General features: G+C 50.9%; 2 protein-coding genes across 2 annotated transcripts in view; both read left to right on the top strand.

The window, feature by feature from the left end:
- Positions 1-20,181, top strand: part of ILF2 (interleukin enhancer binding factor 2) — a 341,977-nt gene that overhangs the window by 190,077 nt on the left and 131,719 nt on the right.
- The window catches only part of INTS3 (integrator complex subunit 3), a 135,842-nt gene that overhangs the window by 82,413 nt on the left and 33,248 nt on the right, over positions 1-20,181 (top strand). Inside the window, exons 9-12 of the mRNA XM_073610440.1 lie at positions 1,742-1,839; positions 6,878-7,069; positions 9,702-9,789; positions 14,818-14,897. Coding sequence (XP_073466541.1) covers positions 1,742-1,839; positions 6,878-7,069; positions 9,702-9,789; positions 14,818-14,897 — 458 coding nt within the window. The remainder of the gene's footprint in view (positions 1-1,741; positions 1,840-6,877; positions 7,070-9,701; positions 9,790-14,817; positions 14,898-20,181) is intronic.

The following is a 20,181-nucleotide window of genomic DNA, read 5'->3' as shown; positions in this document are numbered from 1 at the left end:
CTGTGCTCACCCTCAGGGCGGTGTACTGTGCCCTCTGACCTGTGTTGGCTCTGTGCTCACCCTCAGGGCGGTGTACTGTACCTATGACCCGTGTTGACTCTGTGCTTACCCTCAGGGCGGTGTACTGTGCCCCCTGACCCGTGTCGGCTCTGTGCTCACCCTCAGGGCGGTGTACTGCGCCCCCTGACCCGTATCGGCTCTGTGCTCACCCTCAGGGCGGTGTACTGTGCCCTCTGACCCGTGTTGGCTCTGTGCTCACCCTCAGGGCGATGTACTGTGCCCCCTGACCGGTGTTGGCTCTGTGCTCACCCTCAGGGTGGTGTACTGTGCCCTCTGACCCCTGTTGGCTCTGTGCTCACCCTCAGGGCGGTGTACTGTGCCCCCTGACCCGTGTTGGCTCTGTGCTCACCCTCAGGGAGATGTACTGTGCCCCCTGACCGGTGTTGGCTCTGTGCTCACCCTCAGGGTGGTGTACTGTGCCCTCTGACCCCTGTTGGCTCTGTGCTCACCCTCAGGGCGGTGTACTGTGCCCTCTGACCTGTGTTGGCTCTGTGCTCACCCTCAGGGCGGTGTACTGTACCTATGACCCGTGTTGACTCTGTGCTTACCCTCAGGGCGGTGTACTGTGCCCCCTGACCCGTGTCGGCTCTGTGCTCACCCTCAGGGCGGTGTACTGCGCCCCCTGACCCGTATCGGCTCTGTGCTCACCCTCAGGGCGGTGTACTGTGCCCTCTGACCCGTGTTGGCTCTGTGCTCACCCTCAGGGCGATGTACTGTGCCCCCTGACCGGTGTTGGCTCTGTGCTCACCCTCAGGGCGGTGTACTGTGCCCTCTGACCCCTGTTGGCTCTGTGCTCACCCTCAGGGCGGTGTACCGTACCTATGACCCGTGTTGGCTCTGTGCTCACCCTCAGGGCGGTGTACTGTGCCCCCTAGCTGTGGCCGGTGACGTACGCGTTACGTCCTCTCCCCCACCATCTCTCCATAGTGAATGTTCTTTTCTCTCTGAGTGGTGGAAATGATCCCGCTGCTCCATCAGCTGTAGATGAGGAATGGATTGGACGGGGGGGGGGTTGCTGCGTGCTAATGGTGCCCCCCGGACCCCCCCCTGTTCAGGCAGGTTGTAATTAGCCGATTTCCTTCCCTGGAGCTGTAGAACATCTATTTATATCCGCTGCCTCCCTTCTAACCAATCTGCCAGTTCCCGCGTGTCACCCCCCCCCCCCCCTTCTCCGCTTCACGCACTGCCAGTCGGCGGTCCGATGGTGGGGGGGGGGGGCGGTGGAGGTATACATATGAGATAAGAGCTGAGCGGGTCTTGATTGCCGAGCCGGAGCATAATGAGATTATTGTGAAGTTTAATCGAAGATGTGGAGCGGAGGGGGATGGGCGCGCCAATGGCGCCTCTATAGTCTGTTTGCATAATGACCCCCCCCCAAAACCAATACATCACTATAGTGTGTGACTGTGGGAGGGGGCATTAGAGTGTAAGCTCCTCTGGTACAGATGATGTGATTGGCTCAGTGTTCTCTGTACAACACTGCAGTATATGTCAGAGCTATATAAATGTATTATAATAATAGTGTCTCACTGTGGGGGGGCATTAGAGTGTAAGCTCCTCTGGTACAGTGACTGATGTGACTGGTTCAGTGATCTCTGTACAGCGCTGCGGTATATGTTAGAGCAATATAAATATTTTATCGGCTGTTTGTAGAGAACTCTTTCTTCTCTCCCCCTCGTAGGAATGCTCCAGCTGTTACAGTCTCGTACCTCCCGCAAGTTCTTGGCGTGCCGCCTGACCCCCGACATGGAGACCAAGCTGCTGTTCATGACGTCTCGGGTAGGTGTTGGTTCTTTCAGAGGATGTGATTGGAGGAAGTACGGTGGGGTGGGATAGGACAGTGGAAAAAGATGAGATGCCGTAAATTTAGGTAGTTGCAGTTGGGTGTCTGAAATAGGAACTGTCTGTAGTCTTATTTAGCCAGTTAGCTTAAAAGCCGCCTGGGATTGTCGTGGTATCTGATTTCTGTAGACCTGATTCCGTGGTTGTCAACCCACAAGGTGTAGGGGGCCTCAATTATGGCCCCTTGAAGGGCCGCACATAAGATTCTGTATATGATAGAAGACTGGGGACACCCTACAGGAGGCGGCCAGAGAGGGGGGGACACCCTACAGCAGGTGGTCTCAGACTGGGGGGGACACCTTACAGCAGGTGGTCTCAGACTGGGGGGGACACCTTACAGCAGGTGGTCTCAGACTGGGGGGGACACTTTACAGCAGGTGGTCTCAGACTGGGGGGGACACCTTACAGCAGGTGGTCTCAGACTGGGGGGGACACCCTGCAGCAGGTGGTCTCAGACTGGGGGGGACACCCTGCAGCAGGTGGTCTCAGACTGGGGGGGACACCCTGCAGCAGGTGGTCTCAGACTGGGGGGGGACACCCTGCAGCAGGTGGTCTCAGACTGGGGGGGACACCCTTGCAGCAGGTGGTCTCAGACTGGGGGGGACACCTTACAGCAGGTGGTCTCAGACTGGGGGGGACACCTTACAGCAGGTGGTCTCAGACTGGGGGGGACACCTTACAGCAGGTGGTCTCAGACTGGGGGGGACACCTTACAGCAGGTGGTCTCAGACTGGGGGGGACACCTTACAGCAGGTGGTCTCAGACTGGGGGGGACACCCTGCAGCAGGTGGTCTCAGACTGGGGGGGACACCTTACAGCAGGTGGTCTCAGACTGGGGGGGACACCTTACAGCAGGTGGTCTCAGACTGGGGGGGACACTTTACAGCAGGTGGTCTCAGACTGGGGGGGACACCTTACAGCAGGTGGTCTCAGACTGGGGGGGACACCCTGCAGCAGGTGGTCTCAGACTGGGGGGGACACCCTGCAGCAGGTGGTCTCAGACTGGGGGGGACACCCTGCAGCAGGTGGTCTCAGACTGGGGGGGACACCCTGCAGCAGGTGGTCTCAGACGGGGGGGGACACCCTGCAGCAGGTGGTCTCAGACTGGGGGGGGACACCCTTGCAGCAGGTGGTCTCAGACTGGGGGGGACACCCTGCAGCAGGTGGTCTCAGACTGGGGGGGACACCCTGCAGCAGGTGGTCTCAGACTGGGGGGGACACCCTGCAGCAGGTGGTCTCAGACTGGGGGGGGACACCCTGCAGCAGGTGGTCTCAGACTGGGGGGGGACACCCTGCAGCAGGTGGTCTCAGACTGGGGGGGGACACCCTGCAGCAGGTGGTCTCAGACTGGGGGGGACACCCTGCAGCAGGTGGTCTCAGACTGGGGGGGGGACACCCTGCAGCAGGTGGTCTCAGACGGGGGGGACACCCTGCAGGAAGTTGTCTGACTGGGGACACCCCACAGGAGATGGTCAGAAACTGCCGACACACTACAATAGACTGTTGGAGATCGTTGCCCTCGTAGCCTCTTCCTGCTGCTGACTTTTGGGGTCTGCTAAGCACCGAGTGGCTCTTGGGCCGCGGCTCGGACCCCCCGATGGATCACATTTTGATATTAGATTGATACAAATCCCTCTCGGCCGGCACCATGGTGGTCTGTAGAACTTCTGCCGCACGTTGTGTTGTTCGATCGCTCAGAACCGGGAGACGGAGGAAGCTCCGGATTGTTAACTCCAAGGCTCCAGATTCACCGTCCGGCGTTTGTCATTCCCTCACTCGTCTCCATTCTTCCGTGACGTTCGTTTTCCCATAATGCTCTGCTCTGTACATCTCCCCTCCAATTATCTCGCCGTCGTAGCCCAGCGCACACACTTCATTGTGCGTTTGAAGAATAGCCCTCCACACTTCAGATCGATAGTCCTCATCCGTCCACCGATCGCTGGAGCGGAACCTCGGCTCAGGAGACTAATTGTCATTGATTTGTAAAAACGCGTCAGTACAATGTGCAGCGCAGCGGTCGGACGGGAACGGGGAGAGAGAGGTGAAAATGAAGAGGCGCGGGGACTGGCGCTGCGTCTCCGCTGTACAGGCGAGACGTGATTCGGTGACCGCCGCGTCCTGTTCCGCTCTGACAGAAAGCAGATTGGATTTGCGGCGAGATGCGACGGATGAGATCCGAGCGTCCCGCTGTCTGCGAATGAGTCCGACGCGGCGGAGGAAGTTCTACAATTACTGTCCGCTCTGATTCCCTGGGGTGTGAGGTGCAAATTGGAAATCAAAAGTCCTGAGATACGGATCGGGGGGATCTGCTCCGAGCGATTTTTCTTTAACCACTTCCCACCCAGGCCCATTCTGACATTTCTCTCCTACATGTAAAAATCATCTTTTCTTTCCTAGAAAATTACATAGAATCCCCAAACATTATATATGTTTTTTTTAGCAAAGACCTTAGAGAATACAATGGTGTTCGTTGCAACTTTGTATCTCACATGGTATTTGCGCAGCAATTTTTCGAAAAAAAAAAAATTGATCACTTTTATTCCTATTACAAGTCATGTAAACATCCCATGTAATAGGAATTTGTCATGACAGGTCCTCTTTACAGTGAGATTTGGGGGGGCTAATAAGACCTCATATCTCTCCTCTAGGCTGGGAAGCCTAAAATAAATAAAAAAAAAAAAAAAACGATCTCGGCGTCCCAGCTGAGGCAGCACCATTCGTTTGAATGCAGAGGCCGGGCGTGACGTCATAACGCGCCCAGCCTTCTAAGGATCAAAGAGACCGCGATCATCTGGGAAGTCCCTATGGTAAACATCCGGGGCCGGCGGATCCGTTCTCCGGCGGAGTCGGTAGAAGCACCGGAGGGCGGTGGGAGGACATACCCTCTCGCCGCCCGTAAGAACGATCAAGCGGTGGAACAGCCCCTATGATCGTTCTTATGGTGTAGGGAATCGCCGGCTGAAAAAGCCAGTATCTGAATGATGCCTGTAGCTGCACCCATCATTCAGGTATACCCGCAAAGTCAAGGACAGTGTAAAATCATAAATGTTACTTATCAATGGGGAATCTGAGCTTGGGGGGAGGCACACATCCGCCTCAATGGAATGAACTTCACATGAGAGATCCTTCCTTTGGGTCAGAGGTCCCCCCCCCCTTCAGGTCAGAGGTCCTTCCTTCAGGTCAGAGGTCCCTTCCTTCAGGTCAGAGGTCCCCCCCCCCTTCAGGTCAGAGGTCCTTCCTTCGGGTCAGAGGTCCCTTCCTTCGGGTCAGAGGTCCCCCCCCCTTCAGGTCAGAGGTCCCTTCCTTCAGGTCAGAGGTCCCAATGGGGAACCTGAGCCTGGGGGGAGGCACACATCCGCCTCAATGGAATGAACTTCACATGAGAGATCCTTCCTTCGGGTCAGAGGTTCCCCCCCCCTTCAGGTCAGAGGTCCCTTCCTTTAGGTCAGAGGTCCCTTCCTTTAGGTCAGAGGTCCCTTCCTTTAGGTCAGAGGTCCCTTCCTTTAGGTCAGAGGTCCCTTCCTTTAGGTCAGAGGTCCCTTCCTTTAGGTCAGAGGTCCCTTCCTTTAGGTCAGAGGTCCCTTCCTTTAGGTCAGAGGTCCCTTCCTTTAGGTCAGAGGTCCCTTCCTTCAGGTCAGAGGTCCCTTCCTTCAGGTCAGAGGTCCCAATGGGGAACCTGAGCCTGGGGGGAGGCACACATCCGCCTCAATGGAATGAACTTCACATGAGAGGTCCCTCCTTCAGGTCAGAGGTCCTTCCTTCAGGTCAGAGATCCTTCCTTCAGGTCAGAGGTCCCTTCCTTCAGGTCAGTGGTCCCTTCCTTCAGGTTAGAGGTCCTTCCTTCAGGTCAGAGGTCCCTTTCTTCAGGTCAGAGGTCCCTTTCTTCAGGTCAGAGGTCCCATCCTTCAGGTCAGAGGTCCCTTCCTTCAGGTCAGAGGTCCCTTCCTTCAGGTCAGAGGTCCCTTCCTTCAGGTCAGAGGTCCCTTCCTTCAGGTCAGAGGTCCCTTCCTTCAGGTCAGAGGTCCCTTCCTTCAGGTCAGAGGTCCCTCCCTTCAGGTCAGAGGTCCCAATGGGGAACCTGAGCCTGGGGGGAGGCACACATCCGCCTCAATGGAATGAACTTCACATGAGAGGTCCCTCCTTCGGGTCAGAGGTCCCCCCCTCCTTCGGGTCTGAGGTGTCCCCCCCCCCCCCCCTTCGGGTCTAAGGTTGTTCCCCCCCCCTTCGGGTCTGAGGTCCCCCCCCCTTCGGGTCTGAGGTCCCCCCCCCCCTTCGGGTCTGAGGTCCCCCCCCCCCTTCGGGTCTGAGGTTCCCCCCCCCCCCTTCGGGTCTGAGGTCCCCTTCCTTCGCGTCAGAAGTCCCCCAATTACACAATGAGTCATCAGATCAGAGCTTCCCTTTACATCAGATGCCCCCCCTTCAGGTCAGAGTCCCTCTTCACATCAGTCCCCCTCCCCCCCCCCCATTCTTGTCGAAGTCCCCCCGCTCTTCACATCGTAGTCGTCCCCCCTCCCCTTCACAACAGAGGTCACCCCTTTGCGTCAGAGACTCCTCCTTCACGCCCGAGGCCCCCCTTCACGACAATGCCCCCCTATACATCAGAGGCCCCCCATCACAGATTCAGTCATTCACAGCACAGAGTTCTGCCCTCCGCCCCCCCCCCCCCCCATCATCCCCTCCGCCCCCCATCACATCAGAGGTTGCGGCACCCCAGGGAAACCTCAGTGGCTCCCTGGATGAGAAGCACCGGAGTCCAGCACCATTCCATGAAGTATGAAGAGTGCACAAGTTGCATTGTACAGGGACTCTCCACATGCATAACCCCCCCCAGCTGTTGCTGAACTACAAGTCCCACGAGGCATTGCTAGATTCTAACAGCCACAAGCATGACTCCCAGAAGTAATGACGTGATTGGGTATTGTGAAGTCTGGTATGTAATGACAGGTCCACTTGATTTTTGTTTTTTCTCTTCCAGGTGCGGTTTGGGCAGCAGAAGCGATACCAGGACTGGTTTCAGAGACAGTACCTCTCCACCCCGGACAGCCAGTCCCTGCGCTGTGATCTGATTCGCTACATATGCGGCGTGGTGCACCCGTCCAATGAGGTGCTGAGCTCCGATATCCTGCCTCGCTGGGCCATCATTGGCTGGCTCCTGACCACCTGCACGGTAAGTAAACCGAGAGAGCAAGAAATCATCAGATTTGCCCCTCTTCGCAGTTAGTGTTGTGTCTCTGCGGATACAGTGCTGAAATAAGCCAATCAGCAACTCCGTAACCTGTCAGTCGTGACTCCGCCTTCATCAGACTCCATAAGACAAAGGCAGCTGCAAAACAAGTGGCATCTGCTGTGCTGTCTCTTTAACCCACGGTGCTCTGAGAATCCTTTGTCATACATTCATTGTTCATAAAATGGAGAGTGTATACTTATATTAAAGTGGACCTGTATTGAGGCAAACATCCAATAAAGGCAAGCAAAGGAAAAAGATCTGGTCACCCCTATTATCTGTGGTCTATCTGCAGCTTATCTTTCCACGTTTTACTGACTTTCATAGAACAAGGCATGATGTCTCTGTGTGGAGGCAGCCATCTTGGTAGAGGAGCAAGGCTCACCCCCCCCCCACACCCGGCAGAAGCAGGGAGATCCTGGCACTGCAGGTCCTCAGGTACAGCTTCCTCTCCAGCAAGGAGGACTATGATCAGCCACAGTGGTGACGACATCACATCAAAACATGAAAGTCCTCAAGCTGTTATACATTAACTGCCAACTGCCAGCAGTATATTTGCTGCTGTTGGGTGGTTACCCCAGGCACTGTGACGTACCCATATGTCGCAACGTACTCGTATGCTGTTAGCGGCCCAGATATGACGTGATCGCTGTGAGTTCACAAGACGAAGTCAACAAGTTTTATGACTGGAATCCATTCATGGCATCATTGTTTACTACTGTGTGTGATTCTGTGATTGGTCACCAGTGATCACATGGTACCTGGGCCAATAACAGCACCCTGTACCATGTGATGGCTGTGGGCCATTTACAGCACCCTGTACTATGTAATAGCCGTGGGCCAATCACGGCACCCTGTACTATGTGATAGCCATGGACCAGTCACGGCACCCTGTACCATGCGATAGTCGTTGGCCAATTACAGCATACTATACAATGCGATAGCTGTGGGCCAATCACAGCACCCTGTACCATGTGATAGCCGTGGGCCAGTCACAGCAACCCTGTACCATGTGATAGCCGTGGGCCAGTCACAGCAACCCTGTACCATGTGATAGCCGTGGGCCAGTCACAGCAACCCTGTACCATTTGATGGCTGTGGGCCAGTCACAGCAACCCTGTACCATGTGATGGCTGTGGGCCAGTCACAGCAACCCTGTACCATGTGATAGCCGTGGGCCAGTCCCAGCACCCTGTACCTTGTGATAGCTGTGGGCCAGTCACAGCAACCCTGTACCATGTGATAGCCGTGGGCCAGTCAGAGCACCCTGTACCTTGTGATAGCTGTGGGCCAGTCACAGCAACCCTGTACCTTGTGATAGCCGTGGGCCAGTCAGAGCACCCTGTACCTTGTGATAGCCGTGGGCCAGTCACAGCACCCTGTACCATGTGATAGCCGTGGGCCAGTCAGAGCACCCTGTACCATGTGATAGCCATGGGCCAGTCAGCACCCTGTACCATGCGATGGCCGTGGGCCAGTCACAGCACCCTGCACCTTGTGGTAGCCGTGGGCCAGTCAGAGCACCCTGTACCATGAGATGGCCGTGGGCCAGTCAGGGCACCCTGTACCATGCGATGGCTGTGGGCCAGTCAGAGCACCCTGTACCATGTGATGGCCGTGGGCCAATCACAGCGCCCTGTGTCATGTGATAGCCGTGGGCCAATCACAGCGCCCTGTACCATGTGATAGCCGTGGGCCAGTCAGAGCACCCTGTACCATGAGATGGCCGTGGGCCAGTCAGGGCACCCTGTACCATGCGATGGCTGTGGGCCAGTCAGAGCACCCTGTACCATGTGATGGCCGTGGGCCAGTCACAGCACCCTGTGTCATGTGATAGCCGTGGGCCAATCACAGCGCCCTGTACCATGTGATAGCCGTGGGCCAGTCACAGCACCCTGTACCACCTGATGGCTTTGGGACAATCACAGCATCACAATCGTAAACAATGAGTTACGAATGAATGCCATTCATGACAATTCAAATGATTGATGGTATAGTGATCATTACTGTACACTGAACTACTCTGATGAACTGTATGTAAAAAAAAAAAAAAAAAAAATTAAAAAGGAAAAAAATATTATATATAAGTTATTATAATATACATTTTTTTTTTTTACCATAATGTCATCAGTCAGTGTCTCTGATCACCACCACACCAGTTATATGATGACTCCATACTTCACCGGTGTATTTAAAAACAAAATGGTAAAAAAAGTAAAAAATTGCACGGGTGACAGTATGCAAAAAAAAAAAAAAAACCCAAAAAATTATAAAAAAAAAAAAAAAAATTAAAAAAATGAATGCAGTACAGTGCTGCATGACCATTGCCAGTTAAAGTAGCTCAGTGCTGAATAGCAAAAAAAAAAAAATGCTTGGGGGGGGGGGTGGGGGTTGTATAATGAAATGAAATAAAAGATTAAATAAAGACGATCAATATTGCTTTTATGAAGAGCATTTTGTTATATTTTATCAATTATCTCTTCACAATCTCAGGTGGTGATCCTTGGGTTGTTGTGATTGGTGGTTCTCAGGCCTCGTTAATCCACTTGTCTCCGTTCTCCTTTTCTTTCCGCAGTCCAACGTGGCCGCCTCCAACGCCAAGCTGGCTCTGTTTTACGATTGGCTCTTCTTCAGCCCGGAAAAGGACAGCATCATGAATATCGGTAAGATGGCCTCACCGTGCGTTTGTAGCGACTTTCTCCTCTCACGTCGCGGTCCGAATGTTTTGATCTCTTATCGCGTGTTATCTCTGTATCCTTCACCCTCCGCCAGGCGTTTTCATCTCTCCCCGCTTTGCCTTCACCCCGGCATTCCTTCCTTTGTCAGATGAGCGGGTCACGCGGCGGCGGGGGCGCTTTAAATAATTTACGGCTCTTCTTATCAGAATGATTCATGAAAACAGCCTGGAATGTTGTCTTCGAAAATAATGGAAATCACCAATCGAAGCCCCGGGGGCCTGTGTGGAGACGATCGGTGGGAGAGAACGCTCCTCTCACATCTATCACAGCAAACAAATAGATCCAGAGATATACGTATAAAACAGGCCGTCCATCATCTGCTGCCGCTGGGGCTCAGTGTGGGCTTTGGGGACAAAACGCGTCAAAGGTGGAGTCGCGCTCGACGGGAGTAACCCTATGAATATCGCCCTGCAGTTGTTTTTAATAAAGTTTATTGAAATAAAAACTGGTGAGTGGACCGGACATTTGTTCACTCGTACATCCCGTCTGGATTTATTCCTCCCCCCTCGGGCAGTTTAACCAGTTCCGATGGACACGGCTCGCCACCTTCGCCGCGCTGCACGCCCCTCGGGGGCTCGATCAGGAGGACGTCATATGATGAAGAGGAGAGGCCATCAATCTGCTCTAGGCTGGGTGGAGACGCTCCTCCTTTTAGATGGGCCTCATATGACCCCCTCCTGATTGCCCTGTTGGGGGCGCGCTGGTCGGTGGTGAGCCGTGTCCCTTGGATGCAGCACATCACCAGTCAGGGTAAAGAGCCAATGACATTGGCTCTTTACCATGTGGTGAGCTGTGTCCAATCACAGCTCACCACATGTATACAAATGCTGGTTATCAGTATGTCCTTTCCTCAGCGCTGCTGGAATGTGAGGAAAGGAAAGTCGATAACCAGCTTTCCTGTGACAGTGGACATTTACACTAATCGGGGCACTGATCATCAGTGCAGCCTCATCAGAGACTTCATCAGTGACCTGATTATAAGTGCAGCATATCAGTCCCCATCAGTGCAGCCTCACCAGTGCCCATCAATGCCGCTTATCAGTGCAGCTTCATGAGTGACCTGATTATCAGTGCAGGCCCATTAGTGCAGCATATCCGTGCCCATCAGTGCAGCATTTCAGGCCTCATCAGTGCCCATCAATACATCCCCATCAGTGACCCGATTATCAGTGAAGCCCCATTGTTGCAGCATACCAGTGCAGCCTGATCGGTGCCCATCAATACAGCCTTGTCAGCACCCATCAGTGCCTCTTCATGAGTGAACTGGTTATCGGTGCAGGCCCATCATTGCCCCATCTAGTGCTTATCAATACAGCAGCATATCAGTGCCCATCAATGCCACCTATCAGTGCAGCCTCATCTGTGCCTCTTCATGAGTGACCTGATTATCACTGCAGGCCCATCATTGCAGCATATCTGTGCCCATCAGCGCAGCCTCATCAGTGCAGCATCAATGTCACCTATCAATGCCTCTTCATCAGTGACCTGATTATCATTGCAGCATATCTGTGCCCATCAATACAGCCTCATCAGTGCCAATCAGTGACCTGATTATCAGTGCAGCCCCATCAGTGCAGCATTTCAGGCCTCATCGGTGCCCATCAATACAGCCTCATGAGTTCCAATCAGTGACCTGATTATCAGTGCAGCCTATCAGTGCCCATCAATGCCGCCTATCACTACAGCCTTATCCGTGCCTCTTCATCAGTGACCTGATTATCAGTACAGCATATCAGTGCCCCTCAGTGCAGCCTCATCAGTGACCTGATTATCAGTGCAGCCCCATCGTTGCAGCATACCAGTGCAGCCTGATCAGTGCCCATCAATACAGCCATGTCAGCGCCCATCAGTGCCTCTTCATGAGTGACCTGATTATCAGTGCAGGCCCATCATTGCAGCATATCAGTGCAGCCTCATCAGTGCTCATCGGTGAAGGAAAAAAATGTGTTATTTGCAACATTTTATAACAAACTAAGAAGGCATTTTTTCAAAATTTTCAGTTTTTGGTGAATAAATACCACCAAGAGAACGCTCTCTCAAAAAAATGATAAAAATTTTGTGAGAATACATTATTAAATGACCACGCAATAGTCATTGGAAGAGTGACCGCGATGAAAATTGGCCTGGGCAGGAAGGGGGAGACCGTGCCCGGTGTTAAAGGGGTTAATTATTGGTGGTTATGTTGGACGACATCTGTCATCAGCTGCGGTTGGTGCTCCGGTTATCCATGGTGATGAAAAGGCAGGCAAGATGCCTCAGCAAAAATTACAGATCCCTTTGTCAAGGAGACGACAGGCTTTGTGGTAGATGTCAGGGAAACCTGTCACCGATCGGCACACACAAAATGTAGTGACAATCTTCCGACAGCGAGATACGCTATTACGCTCTAAGCGTTCTGAGTAAGGCTGAATAGATTCAGTGCCCAGAAATGTGCGGAACGGGGATGACGGCTGCTGTCAGAGGATGGGCGCTGCTCCTTTTGAAGAGTTCTGGGCTTGTTGAGCTAGGTTCAAACTCGGTGGCCTGAAATGTGCAGGTCAGGAGACAAAGGAAAGTTGCTGTCAGAGGATGGGCACTGCTTCTTTGGGAACCTATAGACTGGTAGAGCAAGATTCAACCTCAGTGCCCAGAAACGTGCGGACTAGAAGACCGCAGAGGACAACTGCTGTCAAAGGGTGGTCACTGTTTCTTTGAAGACCTTTGGTATGGTAGAGCAAAATGCAATCTCGGTGCCTAGAAATGTGCAGACCAGGAGACCAAAGAGGATGGCTGCTGTCCAAAGGTGGTCACTGAACCTTGCTCTACCAATCCAAAGGTCCTAAAGAAGACGTGACCACCCTTTCACAGCAGTCGTCATCCATGGTCTCCGGGTCCATACGTTTCTGGGCACTGAGGTTGCATATTGCTGTACCAGCCCAGAGGTCTTCCAAGTAGCAGTGACCACCCTTTGATAGCAGCTGTCCTCCATGGTCTCCTGGTTCTCACATTTCTGGGCACTGAGGTTGCATTTTGGTCTACCAACCCAGAGGTCTTAAAAAAAAAAATCAGTGACCCCTCTTTGACAGTAGCCATCCTCGTGTGGTCTCCTGGTCCTCCCATTTATGGCCACTAAAGCTGAATCTTGCTGTACCAGACCAAAAGTCCCAAAGAAGCAGCTCCAGGTGGCCATAAAGGTGAGTCCCAGGAGACAGTGGAGGACAGCTGCTATCAATGAGTGGGCACTGCTTCTTTGGGTCCTCTGGAGTGGTACTGCAAGATTCAGCTTCAGTGCCCAGAAATGTGCAGTCCAGGAGACCACAGAGGACAGCTGCTGTCAGAGGGTGGGCACTGCTTCTTTGAGAACTTCCAGACTGGTAGAGCAAGATTGACCTTCTGTGCCCAGAAATGTGTGAATTAGGGGGAGTGTAAATAACAGCTACCGTCAGAGGGTGGGCACTGTTTTTTGAGGACCTCTGGACTTGTAAAGTAAAATTCAACTTTAGTGCCCAGAAATTTGTGGTCCAGGGAACTGTGGAGGACAGCTGCTGTCAGAGGGTGAGCACTGCTGCTTTGGGAACCTAAGGACTGATAAACATTCAGCTTCAATGCCCAGGAATGTGGGGACCCTGCATATAATGATGGCTGCTATCCGAGGGTGGGCACTGCTTCTTTGGAGACCTCTGGGCTGGTGGTTTGGGTAATATCTCAGCTTCCTCAGTTTGATTGCATTAGAGCTAGTGAAATCTGTGACCGCAGGTTCCTCAGGAACGGCCACCGCTAATGTGTTCAGAAGATTGGCGGGGTCTGTTCATTGTTTTTCTTGCACTCCTATCACAACTGAGATTGAGTGACACATAGTCTCTACTTTGGAAATTTGGGAACACCTGACCTTCTCCCTGTGGACATCGATATGGAGTTGCCCCCCCCCCCCCTTTCTCCCTATGGATATTAATTTGGAGTTGCCCCCCTCTCCCTATGGACATTATTATGAAGTTGCCCCCCCCCTCTCCATATGGATATTAATATGGAGTTGCCCCCCCTTCTCCCTATGGACATTAATATGGAGTTGCCCCCCCCTTTCTCCCTATGGACATTTATATGTAGTTGCCCCCCCCACCATATGGACATTAATATGGAGTTGCCCCCCCTTCTCCCTATGGACATTAATATGGAGTTGCCCCCCTTCTCCCTATGGACATTTATATGTAGTTGCGCCCCCCCCCCCCCCCCATGGACATTAATATGGAGTTGCCCCCCTCTCCCTATGGACAATATAGAGTTGCCCCCTCCCCCTGGACATTAGAATGAAGTTGCCCCCTTCTCCCTATGGACACTAATATGGAGTTGGCCCCCCCCCTTTCTCCCTATGGACATTAATATAGCGTTGCCCCCCCCCTTCTCCCTATGGACATTAATATGAAGTTGCCCCCCCTTCTCCCTATGGACATTAATATGAAGTTGCCCCCGCTTCTCCCTATGGACATTAATATAGCATTGCCCCCCCTTCTCCCTATGGACATTATTATGGAGTTGCCCCCCCCCCTTCTCCCTATGGACATTAATATAGCGTTGCCCCCCCTTCTCCCTATGGACATTATTATGAAGTTGCCCCCCTTCTCCCTATGGACATTGATATGGAGCCCCCTCCCCCCCTTTTCTCCCTATGGACATTAATATGGAGTTGCCCCCCCCCCATGGACATTATTATGGAATATTGGAAATCGTTGGGGGGGGTTACGACTTGTCACGTGACTTTGCGGTCCCAAGTCGCTGGTGTGTGAACGGGGCCGACGGTGTTAATGCACTGCAGCAGATTACAATCGGGTCTCCTGCCCAGTGCCATAGCTGTGTAAATCTCAGGAGTGGATGGACAGAACTGTAAATCCTTTTTCTGGTTTCCCTTTTGTGTATTATTTGTGTGGAATTATCTGCGGATCATCTCTAATGTGTGTTTCCCCCCCCCCCCCCCCACAGAGCCGGCGATTCTGGTGATGCACCATTCCATGAAGCCGCACCCCGCCATCACCGCCACCCTGCTGGACTTCATGTGTCGGGTATGATGTTGGGGGGTTTATGGGGGGGAGGGGGGGTGTTAATGGAAGATGCGGCTCCCCCAACCTCCATGTTGTGTGTTGATTAGGAGACCCCCCCGGGGCCAGGACATGATTAGAGACAGGAAAGCGAGCGCACTGAATGATCGATATCCCGCTAATGATGATATCTGCACCTCGCTTTCACCGAGGGGGGGGAGGGGAGCTGCGGCACCCAGAATCAGCCGCCTAATAAGATCACTTTGACAGAGAAGATGGCCGACAATCCCTCATCCGCTTCACCCCTCCCCGTCAGCGCTGCGCCTCCTCCAATACTTTATTTTTTTGCGCTATAAACAAAAAAAGACTGACAATTTAAAAAAAAAAAAAAAAAGATTTTTTGCTATAATATTATTTCCAATAAAAAAAATGAACAAAAACAAATTTCTTCATCAATTTAGGCCAATATGTATTCTTCTATTTATTTTTGGTAAAAAAAAAAAAAAAATCGCAATAAGTGTATATTGGTTATAGCGTCTACAAAATAGGGGATAGATTTATGGCATTGTTATTATTAATATTTTTAAAATAAATTTGCAAAAAAAAAAAAATACACCCAAGCACAACCCCCCCCAAAACAAATGTGAAGGCACCCCCACATATACACACACGCACAAACGGAGTGAGAGCGATAATTCTAAATCACTAAACGGGTGACCTATAGGGGGGCTTTTGAAATGTCGCCTATAGAAAAGATCAGGTACTGAAGTTTGACGCCATTTCACGGGCGCACAACAATTTTAAGCTTTGGCATGTTGGGTATCTATTTACTCGGTGCAACCTCGTCCTTTTTTATATTTTACCAAAAATGTGGTTACTTTATTGTGTTTTCCCTAAAATTCACGTTTAGTGTGGTGTTGTTTTTTTTTTTTTTTTTTTTTTTTACTGAGATTTTCCTAGACCTGTGCGGTAATATTGTGTAGCATAAAAAATTGGAACTACCGCTGTTTTATTCTCTAGGGTATCTGCTTTCAGAAAATACATGATATGTGTGTTTTTATGTTATCTTTAGGCTTAAAATGTTTTTTTTATAAACGTGTGCAAAAAAACACAAAAAATGGCTCTGGCAGGGGGAGGGTTAATACTGTATAAGCCAAAAATCCAACAAGTGGGATGTTTATGTTAAATATTCAACACCAACACTGCACAGATTCTCCTAGCTAAACCCATTACAACAATGCAATAAAGCCGGCTACTCGGTATCGTCCATTGCAATCATTCTTCTTTGACTACATGGCAGGATACAGCAATAACAAGCTAACGTGTTTCGGCCAGGGCCGAAACGCGTTAGCTTGTTATTGCTGTATCCTGCCATGTAGTCAAAGAAGAATCATTGCAATGGATGATACTGAGTAGTCGGCTTTATTGCATTGTTGGATGATTATCAGATCACAGGCTTCCAGTCCCCCGGGCAATTTCCGGTAGAGCATGTTTTTATTTTTATTTTTTGGCTTTCTGTCTAAACCTGTGAAAGAAGAGATCCTTCTGATAATGTTACACCAAACTGGGGGGGAGCTCACTGTCTGCTAGAGATGCACCAATACCTTTTTTTTTTTTTTTTTAAGACCAAGCACGAGTACCGATATTATTTTTCAAGCGCTCGCCGATGCCAATTCCCACCAATACCTATTTTTAGTGTCTTGGCTAACGCCATGTAAAGGGCTATTTAAATCCAAGAAAAAGAGCAAAACCACAGTTCCGCATGTGACCAGGTCCTGGTGTAGAGAAATACCATCTGTGCCACTTGTGGCCACCAGGAAAGCAAAGGATGGGAAGATGGATTAACCAGCTGGGAGGAGTACTGGTCTGCCAGTCACGGCGGTCTTAGAATGATGTTACCGGAAGTGATGTCTCGTCAGCGGGATCACTAGAATTGGGGGCTGGAAGGCACAACAGTCTCGGTCTTGTTTCAGAGCGCTGCCTCTTTGTCAAGCCACTGGGGATGCTCTATCTTCTGTGGCCACTAGAAGAGCAAAAGGGGAGAGATGTGGATGGCGATGTGCTGTCTTGGTCTGGTCTTCGTTTGTTCTTGGTGTGGTGGAGGTCTTGGTCATGGTTTTGTTCTGGTCATGGTTTTAGTCTTGGTCTTAGTCTGGTCATGGTCTTGGTCTGGTCCTGGTCTTGGTCTGTATCCAGGAAGAGCCATTGGGCATCACTAGCATCACAGCTGACCGGAAATGTCACCAGAAGTGACGTCTCGCAAACTGGATCATTAGAACTGGGGACTCTGCTGGAAGGCAGGGAACGGTCTCGATCTCAATTCAGGGTACGGCCTGTTTGTCAAGCCACTGTGGATGCTCTATTTTCTGTGACCACTAGAAGAGCAAAAGGGGAGAGATGTGGATGGCGATGTGCTGTCTTGGTCTGGTCTTCGTTTGTTCTTGGTGTGGTGGAGGTCTTGGTCATGGTTTTGTTCTGGTCATGGTTTTAGTCTTGGTCTTAGTCTGGTCATGGTCTTGGTCTGGTCCTGGTCTTGGTCTGTATCTAGGAAGAGCCATTGGGCATCACTAGCATCACAGCTGACCGGAAATGTCACCAGAAGTGACGTCTCGCAAACTGGATCATTAGAACTGGGGACTCTGCTGGAAGGCACGGAACGGTCTCGATCTCAATTCAGGGTACGGCCTGTTTGTCAAGCCACTGTGGATGCTCTATTTCCTGTGGTCACCAAGAAAGCAAAGGATGGGAAGATGGATGAACCAGATAGGAGGAGAGATGTAGATGGTGATGTGCTGTGTATTTCCATATCCAGGAAGAGCCACTGGGCATGACCAGTCATGGTGGACCGGAAGTGACATCTTGACAACTGGATCATTATAACTGGGGGACTCTGCTGGAAGGCACAACAGTCTCAATCTCGTTTCAAGCCGCTGCCTCTTTGTCAAGCCACTGTGGATGCTCTATTTCCTTTGGTCACCAAGAAAGCAATGGATGGGAAGATGGATGAACCAGCTAGGAGGAGCAATGTAGATGGTGATGTGCTGTGTATTTCCATATCCAGGAAGAGCCACTGGGCATGACCAGTCGTGGTGGACCGGAAATGACATCTCGCCAACCAGATCACTGGAACTGGGAACTCTGCTGGAAGGCACAACAGTCTAAAGCCTGGTACACACAATCAGGTTGTTGGCCAACAAAGCATCAGACTTTTGTCCGAAGGGTGTGTGCCAGGAACTTGTCTTGCATACAAACGGTACTCAATTGTCGGCCAACAAACACGAACGTAGTGACATACTACGAGGAATTTCAGCTCTTGAGCGCCACCCTTTGGGCACCTTCTGCTAATATCATGTTTGAGCATTGATCCTGAGCATGCGTGTTTGTACTTTCAACTTCTGTGTGACGGACTTGTGTACAGACGATAGGAAAATCTGACAACAGACCGTTGTCCGATGAAAATTTACTAGCCTGCCATCCAACATTTGTTGGAAGAAAGTTGGACAACAATTGTCTGATGGAGCGTACTAATGGTTGGATTTTAGGCCTGTCGTGACACAATTCCCTGCCGAAAAGCTGATCGTGTGTACGAGGCTTTAGTCTCATTTCAAGGCACTGCCTCTTTGTCAAGCCACTGTAGATGCTCTATTTCTTGCCTGTAAGTGGCACTTTACATGTTTTTACTAAAACTGGAAGGTATCAGTTTTATTATCGTACAGATGCTTAGTATTGGCAACGGTGCAATGCTACTGTCTGATTGAACTGCATCTGCATCCCTGATGAAGTGGACCTTATTCCAGGGAACATGTTGGATGGAAATCAATGTATGTAGGATATTTTAACTATGAGATGGTTAAGGGGTCTGCAGCATTCTATGGTGGAACTAGGAGAATCTGGGGATGTAAAAAAAAAAAACCCTCTTACCCGAAAACAAAAACTGGAATGTTTTTATGTATTGTGTTGGTGTCATATATTTGCATATGATAAACAGCGCCCCCTTTCTTTCTATCCTGGTGTTGGAGTTTTGGCTTACACAACGTTAAAGTTTTCATCTCGCCGTCTTTTTATGTTTTTATTTATTTTTTTTTCTTTGTAGCTTGTAGATGAAAAAAGCCGATCTTCATTTTTTAATCTTCCTCTTTGAATAGAACTGCATGCGCTGCTTATAAGAAGGTTTAAAACTAATCAAAGAGGGATTCAAACTGAAGAAGAGTCATCTGGATTTCTTTCTGTCAGTCTTTTTATGCCTTTCAAGATGGAATGAAAGCATTTGTGTGCCAGGAAACGGGTACAAAAATATAAACAACAAAACATGATATTAAATCCCCCCCCCTCCCCCACACTGCAAGGGTTAAACACTTCTGTATATCAGTCTAAGGACGTCCCGCTCCTATCGGATGTCAGGTGACAGTGAAACGGCTTCAGCCCCTCTCTGGCCATGCATCCCGACGCATTTCGCCCCTTGCTGGGGCTTAAAATTTCAGCTGCGGGGCAAAACGCATCAGAGCGTGGCTAGAGAGGGGCTTCACTGTTGCCTGATTAGGAGTGTGGCTTCCTTTGAGTTCTATGAATAACTGCTATCTTGGATGTGTATCTGGATGCCGGCATCTGACAGAGCTGTGGATCACCAGAGCAGTTTGCAGACGCTTGGAGCGGCGCTCCGAGTTTGTTTACGTAGGTCGCTAGGGTTAAACATTTCTTAATCAAATGGGGATAAAAGCGATCCACCGCCTCCATCCATATATATCAGGTTTCATCCACAGGGGGTTCCGGTGCTCCTACAGGCTCCTGACAGCATCTCAATTATCTGAACAAAAGGGCACCTGGTCTCTGTTCTTCTATATGTTTTTATTTCTTTTCCGTCTTCCATACAAGACACCTCTGCTGTGCCTTGTAGGTAAACTGGAAAAGAAATAAAGATCTATAGAACAACAGAAATCGGGTGCCGCTTTTCTTCTTTTTGCTCAGTTAAGCGTTGCAGAAGAGGCTGTATTGCGTACCTGATTCCCCGCTCCAGAAGGTTCCCAACTGGTCTGCAATGGCCTCCTCTGTAAGCTGCTCCTGTCTGTGGTCACACATGCACCCCCACCCTGTACAATATAGGGAGAGCCCTGCACTGTACATGATGACACCGAGACTCCGCCCACGGACTGGAGCTTTGGGGGAGAACCACACTGGAGCCTGCTGGGGCAGGAGTCATGTATATTATGCAGCCTCTTCTGCACATCCCCCAAGACTTAACAAGCATTTAACATTGAACCCAGGGGCCCCCCTGAGAGTTTTTTGTGCCTGGTGCTGGGTTTTGAGATGG

The sequence above is a fragment of the Aquarana catesbeiana genome, linkage group LG13 (assembly GCF_042186555.1).
Source record: "Aquarana catesbeiana isolate 2022-GZ linkage group LG13, ASM4218655v1, whole genome shotgun sequence".
NCBI lineage: Eukaryota > Metazoa > Chordata > Amphibia > Anura > Ranidae > Aquarana > Aquarana catesbeiana.
This window is presented reverse-complemented; position numbering and strand designations above follow the sequence as displayed.